Raw genomic sequence first — 14,904 nt, forward strand, 5'->3', positions numbered from 1 at the left:
GCGTTGGCTAGGGCATGTCGTGCTTATGGAGGAAGAAGCTCCAGCAAAGAAGGTGTTCGAGGGCGAAGTCCAAGGGAGCCGACGCAGAGGAAGACCATTGTTCCGGTGGAAAGACCAAGTGCAGGAAACCCTATGCTCGCTTGGTGTACAGAATTGGAGAAGGCGCGCGCGGAGCAGAGGCGCCTGGAGAGAGTCTGAGGCTGAGTGAGGTCGGCCGTAACTCGGTAACGGGTTGTTATGGCCACCTAAGTAAGTAAGTAAGTTATCCTTTAATTTTCATTAATTAATATCAAGTTTCAAGTTGTATTCAGAATTTATAAAAAATCTGAAAAAATTTCATCAAAATTCTAAAATTGTTAAAAAAAGAAATTGGGTATACCGTTCTTTAGCCGTTAGATTTTAGTATAATAAAGTAAATTTTTGTAGTTTTCCAAGTAGTAGTTTTTGAGTTTTTGTATATCTTTTGGAACGTTTTTTTTTCATTAAAATTAAAAAAAAAATGTTTGAAAATTAAAAATTCAGTAAAGTTTCGCATAAATACAAATTTGTATAAAAAATTATATTAAAAAACAAATAAATAGTCGAAACTTGTCAATATGTGACTGGTCCATAACTTTGCAACGGAGTACAATTCCACATTTTGATGGTAATCATGTGCTGATATTAAGATCAAAAAAGTTTTCCTAAATCCAGTTTATATTTATGTTCTTCAAAAATAAGAGAAATGCAAATAAGTCTAGGGAACTGTGCCGTGCGTAGTTACTAAAATGTCATATCTCGAAAACTATTAAAGCCTCCGTAATTTCTTAGTTTTTAAGTAAAAATTCTGATTCCAAAGAGTACCAATGCGAACAATAAAATGTTGAATAAGGCAGAACCGATCAAATATTAGATACAAAATTATTTTCATGTATTTTTTTACATAAAAATATTTCAACTGCTGGTGTTACAAATTAAATTTGAATTGGTAGTTAATTTACTTTTTTAAATAAAGAGTAGTAATAATAATAAAAGGGATGGTTCCATGTGTAGAAGTCCACGCAAGTGGGGAAAGTTACTGATCGCCATTCACTTGGGAGTGGTCAGAACGATTCTTCTGCATATGGCTCAAGCAGCTCACAACGTCCGGGATTAGCCCACGTATCCTTTGGGAGCTTCCGAACACCCGTTCGGGAGTGAGCTAACGTGAGAAGGCGAAGCATCCCAGGATAGCTGGTTGTGCGCTGGGTTCGGGAACCCGCCACGTAAATATCCCTTCCAATGAAAACAGCAACAAAGCCTCGGATGAGAACTTCCAACACTGATGACGCCCACTGCAAACGAACTAAGGATTACGATTTGAGGACATGCACCTGTAATGTCCGGTTCCTTAATGGTGAAGGTGCCTCTGCCCGGCTGGCTGATGCCCTTGTGATAGTAAAGGCTGACATCACTGGCATTCTGCGATGGACGGCGCAAGGCAGGAAAACCATAGGGGCTTGCGACGTCTACAGCAGCTGCCATGTAAAGGAGCGCAAATTCGATGCTAGATTTGTTGTGGGAGAGAGACTTCGTCGCCAAGCACTGCCGTCCACTCCGGCGGACGAGCGTCTCGCAATAATCTGCATCAAAGCGCAATTAACTAACATCTCGCTCATGTGCGCCTACGTGCCGATGAAAGAGAAGGACGATGCGATCAAAGATTCTTTTGGTGCTTGGCGACTTCAGCGCCGGGGTAGGCAAGGCGAGAATTTTTGGTCCCACAGTCAAAAAATTCAGCCTGCTATACGATGACAGACACATAGCGCAGCGAATAAAGATCCAGCGGATACGCTGGCTGGGTCATGTCGCCCGAACGGATACAAACGCCACGGCTCTGAAAATGATCGATGCGGTACTAGCTGATGGTAGCAGAGGAAGAACAAGGCCTGCTCTGCGTTGGCTAGTTCAGGTGGAGAAGGACTTGACTTCACTTGGTGTGTCCAACTGGTGCCAATTAGTACAAAAAAGAAACAACTGGTGTGACTGCGACTTATATAAGACTAATAGATATTTTTCAGAGTTTCAAAAAAAAAATTGGAATACTACTCACATTTTGCTTTTTTTTTACCACAATCGCTCGTTGTGAGTCTCAGTTCCGAGTATATTTCAGCCATGAAAAAGATCCTCATACGCCGGCCGCCGTAGCCGAATGGGTTGGTGCGTTACTACCATTCGGAAATCACAGAGAGAACGCAGGTTCGAATCTCGGTGAAACACCAAAATTAAGAAAAACATTTTTCTAATAGCGGTCGCCCTTCGGCAAACAATGGTAAGCCTCCGAGTGTATTTCTGCCATGAAAAAGCTCCTCATAAAATTATCTGCCGTTCGGAGTCGGCTTAAAACTGTAGGGTCCCTCCATTTGTGGAACAACATAAAGACGTACGCCACAAATAGGAGGAAGAGCTCGGCCACACACCCAAAAAAGGTGTACGCTCCGATTATTTATATTATTTATTTTACTGTTACTATAGGAGGTTTACCCGTACATGTGTGGGTAATGTTTGTGCTCCTACAACAACAACAACAACTCTATGTTGTCTTTGATATAAATATTTTTTTTTTATTCTTTAGCAATGCTGCGGACGTGTCTGTTATTGGCCGCATATAAATCCAGCTCTTTCCGGTAACGTAGAACCGGCTGTCGTGGCTGTGACTACAGAGGAAGTCTCTGACTTTATCTCTACCGCTGACAGCGCAATAGAGATGGTCTACAAATTGCGTTCCCTATAAATCTATGCCGAATATGTAAACTTTAGCTGGAACTAAGCTTTCTTTCACCCATACGAGTTTTTTATCTTCGGCGACCCCTCGTCAAATTACCTGAAAAAAATTTTCGTGAAATATTTTAACCCTCTAATTCCCTTTTTTATTGACCGTTCAGTATAGCTGTTTTGAGAACGTGTCAAAAATGCACATTTAAGTAGGAGTTAGAGGGTTAAACTCTACTACAAAAAAGTATATTGTCAAATTCTACTGCGGAAGTCTGAGCACAGAAATTTCATTTGAAGTCGTTTTATAAATCACCTACCCTGACAGAAATCAAGTAGATTCACGAAACCAACGCAAAACTGAGTCTTGTCGAGGTCCTATGCTTCCGAGAGGAGTGAACAAGGAAAATTGTTCTTGTTCTTTCCTAATTACTAAAGTTTGTTCGTGTTGCCTCACCATTCTTAGATAGTGCATTTAATTTAGTGCTTTGTCCCACTGTCCCATCTTTTTATTAAGATTTTGTTTTAGAGAATAACTTTATGCTCGCTTATATGTACGTAAATACACACGTACATACACACACACACATGCCTTCACATGAGCATATCCAAGTTCATAATTAATTTACCGCCTTCGACAAGGGGCATCCCCTAATCAAACGATGAAAGCTGCTTGAAGTGTGAGAGTGCCTTCACTACCGCCTTCCCGCAGCTACAACTAAAAACTAATTTCATAGCGAAAACGTAATTTCCTTTTCGATTTGGCACAGACAGTCACATCAGCAGCCACTCAACTCCACTCAATTCACAGCGCCCACAGACAGACAACCGAGAACGGACAACGGCCAACGGACAACGGACAACGGCCAACGCCCTTTCAAGCACAAGCAGACGCATGTGAGGAATTATGCTTCCATGTCTGTATTTTTGTGTAGGAGTGGCAGTTCACCTATACAGACATACGTACATACTATATGTTCATATGTCAAAGAGCTCATTGGCGTGTCAGAGATTTAACTTGAACTTCACATCACTTCACTAATCTCAGAGCTGTTGTCGTCCAACTTTTGTTTGAAATGCTCAGCTGCAACCAATACGGCAACTTCCGTTGGACTTTCTACTTTTCTGGTTTGTTGTTTTCAAGCCGTGTTTTTTTTTTTTTTTGATTTTTTTTCTCCTTTGCTGCTAATATGCTTTTGAGGCAGACAGTTTGACATTGATGGGAAAAAGTTGCTTGCCCACACATGCATGGCGGTGATTGTATCACCTGCCGAGATTGTTGGCTTATGCTGGCTGACAGTGCATGCGCTCGTGTGTGTGCGTGTGTGTGGGTGCATACAAAGTAGATGGAAAGTAATGTGACAGTGTTCATGATTTGACTTCAAAAACTTTGTCGTCCAGTTTAGAGAACGCAAAAAAAAAAAAAAAATACAAAAAACAGGTGAATTCAAAAAGTACTCTACTAACTCAATTGAGTAAATCAGCGCCGTAAGCGGTAACAAGCAAATAAGCAGGTAGAATGGGCTGGAGATGAGTAGAAAATGATACAGTGGAAGGCAGAAAGTCAGTGATGCGTTTCTGTTGCCGACGGATAATGCGCACATTTCCTATATTCTGCTTTGGCCTTTGATGTACACTCCGCACTCTCCATTCTTGCCATTCTCAAATCTATCAGATATCGCTGGCTCTGCTTTGTCTTACTCACTATTTAATGCTGTTTGCTTTACTTGCTAAGGTTTTGAGATTTTTTTTCTTTTTTTGGTTTTTTTCACGTAAAGTGCTTAATTTTAAAAAGGGTGTCGTTTTAGAGGCAGATAAGCACATATGAAAAAATAAAAAATATAGAAAAATGTTTTTAAAATCGATGAAATTGGCTTTTTTGACAAATCACTTTGTTTTACAGATAATATAATATCTGGCGACTGGGCGCCGCCACTCCCGTGTTAATGGCTTAATCTGGAGATCCCATGTTGTCACACTTTTCGCAGTAACTCTGGTTATATTTAGACCAAAACCCAACAAATGTTGCCTTCGAACTGTTCAATCGTCATCAGCATTGTTGGCATGACGGTCCGGATTGATCCTTGGCCACCCTCAATAACTTCGACCAAGTATCTCGATCCTCTGCAGTCATCCTCCAGTTTTTCAGTCCAAGATCTTGGCGTCGAACTGCTCAATTATCATCGTCGACCTGCTCAATCATCATCAGCATTGTTGGCGTGACGGTCCGGATTGATTCTTGGCCTCCCTCAATAATTTCGACCAAGTATCTCGATCCGCTGCAGTCATCCTCCAGTTTTAAAGCGCAAAGGTCTTGGCGTCGAACTGTTCAATCATCATCAGCATTGTTGGCGTGTCGGTCTCGGTTGAACTTTGGCCTTCCTCAATAACCTCGACCAAGTATCTCGATCCTCTGCAGTCATCCTACAGTTTTTCAGTCTAAAGATCTTGGCGTCCTCATTAACTGTATCAATCCAGGTTTTCCTTGGGCGATCCCTCTTATAACGCACATATAGCTTACTATTCCAGATCTCTTTTGCAATTTCGCTTGGGTCCATCCTCAGAACATGCCCAGCCCTCTTAAGACGGTGAAGCTTGATGCAGTCGATGATTTGGAAGCCGTTTTGTGCTAAGAATCCTTAGCGAAAGTAATCTAAAACAGTCAAAACTCACTAACGAGATGATCAGTGATTCCATCGGCCCTTACAACTCATTTCTTCTGTGTGTAAAGATATTTTAACAATGGCTTGTGGTTCACACTATTGCGAATTGAATCATATTTTTTGAAATAAATTAGAATAATTTGCAAACTTTCTTCTATCGTGAGTCTAATCGTGAGAACTTTCTCAGCCAATGTAACCGCAAAGCCAGATTGTAGATAATAGAGAAGGAAGTAAAAAGTGGCGCCTTCCATACACCGTTCCTTTGTTCTTGGTAAATTTAGCCATTGACTGACGTCAGTACAGAAAGTATACACATCTTTAAGTGAAAATGTGTACATGCATGATTTATTTCATCACTTTTTCCATTCATTCCGCACTCAAGGGGGAAATGAGCGTGGCGTAACATTTGGAGGCAGCGCATGGCAAACATGTTTTCGAATGGCTCGAAGTTGGACGGAAGAATTGGTGGGGGCGTATTCTGTGAGGAGCTCCCCATCAAACCCAAATTTAGGCTTCCGCACCACTATAGTGTTTTCCAAGTGGAGGTAGCCGCAATTAAGGAGGCAGTGTATTGGTTGCTCACTTCGGTAATTACTGTAAGGGATGTATAATAAATATCTACTCCGACAGCCAAGCGGTAATTAGAACCTTGGACTCGTTGTTCGTTCATTCGAAATTAGTCGGGAAATGTCTGAGTTCTCTCTCGATTGCCTTCGTATACTTCGATATGAGGCTCATTTGGATGAGGAGGCTGATGAGCTGGCTAGACAGCGGACCTCGAAGACGGTTGCATCGCAAAATGGGAGGATTGAGGTTCGCTTAAGAGTCTATGGTCTGCTTCTTGAAAGATAGGCCTCGTAACAACTCAGTGAGCGCTGAGATAGTACGCAGACGTGCAAAGTCGCGAGACGGATCGGCCTCGTAAATTGGGAGACAATTTCTAAGGCTAACAAAGCCGCAACTCTCGAATTTAATAGGTATCCTTACGGGATATTGTCCGCTAGGTGTCGACGCGGTGAGCTTTATAATTGCTTCAAGCCCTTTCGGCAGAAGTTCCTTTTTTTCAGTTGCCCTGTTCTCGTCGGGCACAGGTTTACACATCTGAACTCCTACTTTTTCGTTACACCAGCGGATATGGTAGGTTTAAATATCATAAATCTGTTCAAATTCATCAGTAGCTTGAAGCGGTTAATACGCACATAAATCGCCACTCTTGGTCGTCATTCTATGTATAATGCAAAGCCGTTTCTTCCTTTTTTTCCACCTGTCTGGTTCCCTTCTCCTTCTCCCCTCCCCTCCACCTGTTCGACAACGGACAAATTTTGAATATTTGTATAAATAGGCCCCTCGCAAAGTCCGTCATTTATCTCATCCCTCTCTTATTAATCTGTAATTTTTGACTCTTACTATTCTTTCATTTTATGATCTTGACTTTCCACTCACTTTACCTCACTCCTCCTTTTCTTTTCATTTGTTTATCTTCTGCGCTAACGTCACAGCCCTTGAGAAGGTGCAATCTTGCAAGCTATCATTCCTGCCTACAAACAATTGAGTATTATGAAATCAGCGCACATATAAAACGATACTCCGCCTCTAAAACAAACACCTTTTGTGCTATATTTTCTTATACTGCGTTAGATAATTTTTAAATTTCTGTATTGCTTTTTTTATTTTTATTTTTGTGTTTTTTTAACAAGTTTTCTTTTTTCGCCTGTTTGTGTTTTTGTATATCCATCATCACTCACCTATAGTTGCCAAAGTCCTCCTGCTGTATGTGCCGTATGGTCAGCGTGTGTCGATTTCCTCTTGTTGACATAATTCGCCTATCGGTCGTTTGTATCGGAAATGAGTTTTGGTACCAGGACACCTGCAGCGAACGAAAAAGTGAGAGAAAACGAAACAGTTCAAAAACATGAAAGCAATGCATAGCAAAAAGTAATAAAAAAAACGCATACACAGATATACCAACACGCATTCATGGATACACTCTCGTACAAACTGAACAGATTTGAACAAAAATTTAGCGAAATGAAAAAAATATGGTTTAATAACACTGGTTTGCAAGGAGGAGGTTTCTATAAGTAGAAGTCCACACAAGTGGCGAGTCCCTTATCGGCGTTTACTTGGGAGTGGCCAGTACGAGTCTCCCTTACGATAGACGATATGGTCAAAGCGCTCAACATTTTCGAGCTTAGCCCAAGTATCTTCTAGGAAGCCTTCGAGCACCTCTTCTAGAGCGAGCTAATGTAAGAAAGCGAAGTAACCATTCCCCTCAACTCTTGTTGGTTGTGTGATGGGTTTAGGAGCCGTCACGTAAATATCCACCCCAAATAAAACGAAAACAACGGCCAAAATCGCGGCCAAATGAATGTAATTAAATTTTCTATCATTCTCTGATACTTCGAATTTCATAAAAATGTAAGGTTTTCAAGATATTTACATATTGAAAAAAAAAACATAGCATTTCGAGCGCAGTGACTGATTTTACCTAGGAGTTGAATGGACTGATTGGGCTTTTTTCGCTGTAAAGTAGTGTAATTTGTGATACAGAGAAAAATAACAAGAAAGAAAGAACATCATATGCCGCGCTGGATACACAAATTTTTTGCACCAGTATTGTAATAAAAATGTCTGCATTAATTGAAAATACTGGGTTGCCCATATTCGACGGACCGATGTGTTTTTTTTTTAAATCAAAGAACAAAACATTTTGTTTAGTTCAAGTAGATTTGTTGACATCACTTCTTCTATATGATATCTCTCAAATTAACGCCTTGAGCCTGTACGGCGTATTGTGCCCGTTTTGCAGCATTTTCCATGATTTTAGCCTAACATTTCGGCTGGAATAGCGGCTATTTCCTCACGGAAGTTGTTCTTGAGCTCTTCTATGGTCTTTGGCTTATTAATATAAACTTTTGATTTTAAATATCCCCACAAGAAGCAGTCAGGTGGCGTTAAATCGGGCGAACGCGGTGGTCAGTAAAAATCGTCATTTTTCGACATCAAACGACAAGGAAATAATTTCTTCAAAAAATCGATTGTGGTACGAGCTGTGTGTGGTGGAGCGCCGTCTTGTTGAAACCAGAACTGCCTCATACGCTTTCTTCATTTTCGAAGAAAAACGGCCCAATAATCGTTTTCGCACTAACGCCGCACCAAACCGTGACGTAAAGAGGTACCTCTTGAATTTCGTAAGGATTTTCAGTGGCGTAATAAGAAATAAGCCTCATCGGACATGATGAATTTGTTCCAAAATTGCTCGTCATCTTCAGCCATTTCGATGATTCTTTGGACCCATTCCAATCGACGAGGCTTGTCCGCAGGCAACAATCTTTGCGTCAATTGAATCTTATACGGGAATAAATGCAAATCAATGCGGATAATTCGTTGTAAAGTGGTCCGAGCAATGCCCAACTGCTGAGAACGGCGATTTTGGGATGTCCTTGGCGACGTCTCAACACTGGCCCGTACAAGAGCAATATTCTCATCCGATCGCCTTGGTCGGTTTTGATTAAGCTTCTTTGGATTAGAAAGAGCATCAAGAGTCGAAAACCTTTCTTACAAATGTTTATTGGTGTTCTTTGAAGGCGAACTTTTCACATTATTTAATTTTTTATACGCACGTTGAGTTTTCACAATTGACTTCTTTTTTTGAATGTAAATTTCAACAATTTGGGAGCGCTCGCGTGGCGTGTACTGTTCCATCGTAAAAATCTGCTTGGACTGACGCTTCCAACGTGGTATGTCATTAAGCGATCTGACGTCTCTGTTAAAAGATACAGGGTTGCCAAATGGGTCCGTCGAGTATGGGCAACCCTGTACGTTTTTGTTAGCAAACCCATAGATGACTACATATTTTCACCTTGTATGGTAACACATCTAAGTCTTTTAGTAAAGTTCGTTGTCGGTCTGACTTGGTGATGCTCAATTGCGAAGCCTGGGATCTGGTTTGTGTTTCTACATTCTCAGCAACATCGGCAGCCACAGCTACGATATTCTCGCCCGCGTGAACAGTCCGGTGACAGCCATGTGCTATAAGATCTCATGCGGATTCAGCTTGTTCAAGTCGAGCAGCTAAGAATCGGAAAGTTAACCTAGTTAGCGTAACCAGATTAGGAAATCAATGTCCTTATTTACGCTGCGCCAATATCGCCGACCGATTTCCGATCAAAAGAAACAACGCTATTTTTCGATGCTCTTGCGGAGTATGGCATTCCATTACCTATCTGTTTGCATACTCTGCTTTACGAGTTTTGTTTAGTTTAATCTCATTCTCTCTCATTATTCATGGCAGAGTTCAAACCAGCAGAGGCAGGAACGTCAGCATACGAAACAGTCGAGGAATAACCTACAGCAGAAAGTCCAACATTTTTTGCACACCCAACATTACTAACAAGAGTATTAGCTGTATTTTTAAGCGCAGCAGCAGCTACCTCCGACGTCGACGTTGACGTAGACTTCGCTCGCACTGCATTATTGAAGTACTGAGCACTAGAACTCAACACAGTGAATGCCGCGGAATTCTTTCTCATTAGGCGATACGCTGATAGGCGAAGATGGAGACAAATTCACCAAGAAGGCTGTTCAGTTATTGCAGTGCTGCCTTTGCTGCCGACTTTGCTTTTAGAGACTTAATATTTCGTTTTTGCAGTCAAATACGTGCTATTTATTTTTTATTAGTTCAATGGGATTAGTTTTATTTGCATAGTTAACAACAACATTGCATTGACTTGTATGATAAGTTCTGAAGTTAACGAAGAGAAGACAGCATTATTATCAATGTTTATTACGCATAGAGAGCGAATCTCAACAAACAAGCTATCACACTTTCGAGAGAAATGAGAATTAACACTACTCAGAGCATTTGCCGCAGTAAGTATTTGCCCATTTTTGAAGCGAAGAGCATTCAATGTTTTATGTTATATGTTGACTATTGGATTTGTCGCTTCATTTGTCACTATGCTCCAAGTTTTTATCAGCAATAGAGACAGCATTAGGGGGCGGAGAACAAATACATGCCCGACGCTCAAGTGAGCACGAATTATAATAATACATAGTGTTTTTTTTTCATACTTGCATACTCTTCTGGAAGTTTTTGTTTATACTGGCTTTGCCCAGATGAATCATCACATCCCCATTTACTGTACAGAACTAGATGTTAAACTAATCTTTAAAGACGGAATCTATTCTCAAAATTCTAGCCACAGTGTGATCCAATAAATCTTGGAGCTTCACTATTTTTGCACTTGTGTTTGTTACATCTACTGATGACACTGGCGGATAGCAGGTTTGTTTAATTGCTTGCACTTTGTAATATGGTGGAAATAGAAAAGAGTGTCGTTCGTTAGTTAAATTTCTTAGGTATTGATATTGGGCTTTTGTTAAATTTAAATCAATTAAAACACTTAATGCTTCTTCACCCGTTAGAATGGGTTTCTGTTCTGATTTTTCTATTAGATCCAAGTATAAGGTCTTATTTTTACGGTCTGCTGCTCTTGTTTTTTCCACAAGATTTGCTTCTGTTTCTTCTTCTATCGAACGTAGTCCCTGAAGATAAGCATTGTAAATGTGTTCAAATCCGTATTCATGGAGTAACTTTTTTTTTTCTTTTCTTGCTGGATTCTGATGAGTCTGTATAGGGTAAGCACGGTCTTCCATGTTTACCAGAAACCGGTGTATTGTCTTTCGGTAAAAAACAGAATATTCGGAATCCAATGATGTTTTGATTTTTTATATTTTTATCAGTAACTTTGAAAATCGCAAAAATCCGCAGCCAATTTTTAAAAATGTTTCTTATTAACAAAAAAGTTACAAATCCCACTTAAATTTTAAACGTGGTGAGGCGTGGGTAACTGCTGAAAGTTTTGATACACTTAAAAAATCTTCTTTTTTTCAACTTATGTTATTTGAAACTGTTTTTTGTACTAATTTTAAAACAAATTTGAAGACATGTTATTTTTTTAATAATCTGAAAAAAGTAAGCTTTCCGAAAATATATTATATAACACTTTATTTATACTCCTACAAAGTATGACCTTAAAATCACTTTAAATGTAGTAAGGTGAAGTGGCTTCCCCAGGACGTTTTAAAAAATAACAAAGATTGCCGAACGATAAAAAATCATTTTGAAATAATTTATTAATATTTTTTTTACGATAGGTTAATTCGATCCTTCAACTATGGGAAAAAAATAAAAAAGATGACAATAGCAACATTTGTAAAAATCATTTTTGATATGCCGTTGTTCTACTATTTTCCATAGTGCGGTGAAGGTAAAAAAAAATAAAAAATTAGAATTAAAAAAATAAAAAAATAAAATATGATGAAAAGTTTTTGGATATATTCGTAAGAATTTCTTTGTTAGTTTTAAGTTCGAGGAAAATGTTGCTCTGGTCAAATTTGTTTTGGGTATGAGTCAAGAGCTGTCAGGAAAAAATTAAGTTTTGAGAAAAATGCTTCCAATTTTCATCAGACTGAGATGTGCTGTGCGGAAACTCAAACTTTCATCTCAACTTTATCTTTTGAGTTTGTGATTTGTAAGCTATTTAAACAAAAAAAAAATCCAGTATCAAAATGGCTCTTCGATAAGAGGGTCGCATAGACTTATCGAGTAAAATTAAAATAAGCCAAGAGTGTAAAATGTGTCACTGAGTAAGGAAACTACCGTAGTAACGGTACAAGCAAAAAGAAGGTGCCGTAATAACGGCACAGAAGAGTACAGTTTTATGATAAAAAAAAAAAAATAAAAAAAGTGGAATATTCTGGAATTTTATGGGGTTTCATGTCACCATTTAAATTAAAGTAAAAAAATTTTTTTTTTTTCAAAATTCTAATCAACTCAACACGTGCATTCTATTTATTGCTAGACTTGTATACCTATGAACAAATACTTATAAGTGAACTAAATGTATCCTTTTTTTAGTTAATCAACTTACCGTGCCCACTGGATCAGCGAAGACTATGCACACCAGCTTAGCCTCAAAGCCTTCACCCGAATGTATCCATGACTTTTCCACTTGTATGTCTGGCGGATCTGCATATCAAACGGTAGAAAAGCGAATAAATCACATATGTACGGTTACAGTTATTACATACAAAAAAAGGAAAAAACTATTTAATTGACTCTGCAATAAAGGAATTCCACAATTGCTGAAATATTTCGCATACGTCCAAACCAAGTGAATAGCACGTCTCTACAATGCAATGATCCATAAAAGAAAAGCACACAAAAAAAAAAGCAACAGTATCATTTATCTGCACTTGAGGGACTCGTTACGTGTAGAAATTGCAGCGAAGAGTTGATGAAAAATGCGAACTTGTTTTCCAACGCAAAAATATCTTTATGAGCATATTCATTTTCTTGCGCACTCGCACTTTCCCTGCATTGCTGCTATAATAAAGGGTGGCTAAATTTTAAGGGCCGATGTTGAATGTGAACCACACAAAACGTCAAGTTTTTTTCTACACTACATTTGACATTTTTCAATTTCAGACTAATTCAATTTCAACCAAGGAAAGATATAGTTACAATCGAGCAACGCGTTAAAGTTATTCAGGCTTATTATTCACCTCAGTAGATTCGTCAATAAGCAGAATTGCCGCATTTGGGCGAATGATAATCCAAGAGTAATTGCCGAAATACGAATGCACCCACAAAGAGTGACTGTTTGGTGCGGTTTATGGGCCGGCGGCATCTTTGGGCCGTATTTTTTCTAAAATGAGACCGGTCAGGCAGTTACTGTGAATAGTGTTCACTATCGTGAGATGATAACGAACTTTTTGTGGCCCCAATTGGAAGATATGGATGTGGACGATATGTGGTTTCAACAGGATGATGCCACTTGTTACACGGCTAACGAAACAATGGTTCTTTTGCGCGAAAAATTTGATGGCCGAATAATCTCACGTCGCGGCGATGTCAATTGGCCGCCAAGATCATGTGATTTGACACCGTTGGACTTCTTTCTTTCGGGGTCATTTGAAAGAAAAGGTGTTCGTCGATAAGCCAGCACCAATTCAAGAGCTAAAGGATGAGATAATTCGGTACATTAACGGCATAGAACCTCAATTATGCCTCAGCGTCATCGAAAATTTGGAGCATCGGATGGAGGTGTGCCGTCGAGGCCATTTGGTTGATATTTTGTTCTATGCGTAATTGAGCCAGACCAATATTATTAAAATTAAGAGAAATGATAATAATTCCTTAAAACAAATTGTATTTTATTTAAAATCAACACCGGCCCTTGAAACTTAACCACCCTTTAGAGCGCAAGAACGAAGAACAAAAAACACAAAAAAAAAACAAAAACGAAATAGGTTTATTGCCAGAAGAAACGCAGCATTATGAAGAAAAATGCGCATTGCTCGCATGTGAAAATTCATGCAATTTCCAACTGATTTATCAAATATAAGTTTCCACTTTTCAATTTGAATGAGGCATGCAGCGTAACGAATTGTTCGCCGGAATGAAGTGAGTGCAGGAACGTAAGCGATAGCAGAGGTGGGCTTAAGGGGGATGTTAAGGTGCACATATACTAAGACGCATACACACACGCACATGTGTACACACACAATGCAAGTTTTGGCTGCTACTTTTTGTGCGCAGTTTTTGTTGTCATCATACGGTTCGTTTACGACTTGTTGGCCTTTCTGCATTTGCGTGCGTTCGTGTGTTGTTTGGTTATCTTTTTTGCCGTCTTGAAGTTATTTGCATATCGCGCAATGCTGCCACTTAAAATTGTTCGCTACTTTTTCACACGCACTCAACACTTTTATCAGCGACTTTGAAACATATTCTTGAAAGAAATTTCGCTAGCTGCTCAAGTGTTGGTGCTGCGCTTGCTTCCACACACACACACGCATACATATGTGTGTGTATGTATGTTCGCTGCTCCTCTTCTTTCATGCATATTTTTCGCCTTTCATTTATTTGTAAATTTATCTTTTGAAGCGCATAATCATTCTCGAAAGTTGTAGGGGTACATAGACACAATTCTCTATGTGGGTACAAATGTAGACAAAGCGGAAAAAGCGGATTATTGAAGATTTCAACGCGTGCATGATAAATGGCGAAATGCCTGCAAGTAAAGCACGAAGACAGCAAATCGACTGAGAACATAACTAAATCGAATTGTGGCGGCGGATTTGGCGGTGTGGAGAAGAGTATGACATTTTTTCCCCTTTTTTTGTCAGTATATTATGGAATATTGTTGTTGTAAATATGCATTGCTGCTGTGTAATTTAGTTTCAAAAAAAGTTAGTAGCTGCTGCGCTTGTTAAGAATTCAGTTACAAGCACATTTATGAAGGAAATTGGACGGCTACGAGTGGCGTAAGAGCTTTACTACAACGCTGCTCGTACGGGGCGTATGAGTAACAAAATGCATGAAGTGAATTTACCGGAGGAAAAAACGTATCGAAAATGTGGGTAATTGTGCATTTTGAGACAAACTTGCGCTTTATGGATGGCGAGAAATTCAAAAGAGTTTCTAAAATGCTACTAATTCGAACAT

The 14,904-nt window shown here is 39.4% G+C and overlaps 1 protein-coding gene across 1 annotated transcript in view; it reads right to left on the reverse strand.

The window, feature by feature from the left end:
- LOC129238564 (limbic system-associated membrane protein-like) overlaps positions 1-14,904 on the reverse strand; it is a 124,632-nt gene that overhangs the window by 28,458 nt on the left and 81,270 nt on the right. The window contains exons 6-7 of the mRNA XM_054873629.1: positions 12,329-12,426; positions 7,139-7,260 (exon numbers count right to left, since the gene is read on the reverse strand). Of these exons, the coding sequence (XP_054729604.1) occupies positions 7,139-7,260; positions 12,329-12,426 (220 nt within the window). The remainder of the gene's footprint in view (positions 1-7,138; positions 7,261-12,328; positions 12,427-14,904) is intronic.

The sequence above is a fragment of the Anastrepha obliqua genome, chromosome 1, assembly GCF_027943255.1.
Source record: "Anastrepha obliqua isolate idAnaObli1 chromosome 1, idAnaObli1_1.0, whole genome shotgun sequence".
Lineage (NCBI taxonomy): Eukaryota > Metazoa > Arthropoda > Insecta > Diptera > Tephritidae > Anastrepha > Anastrepha obliqua.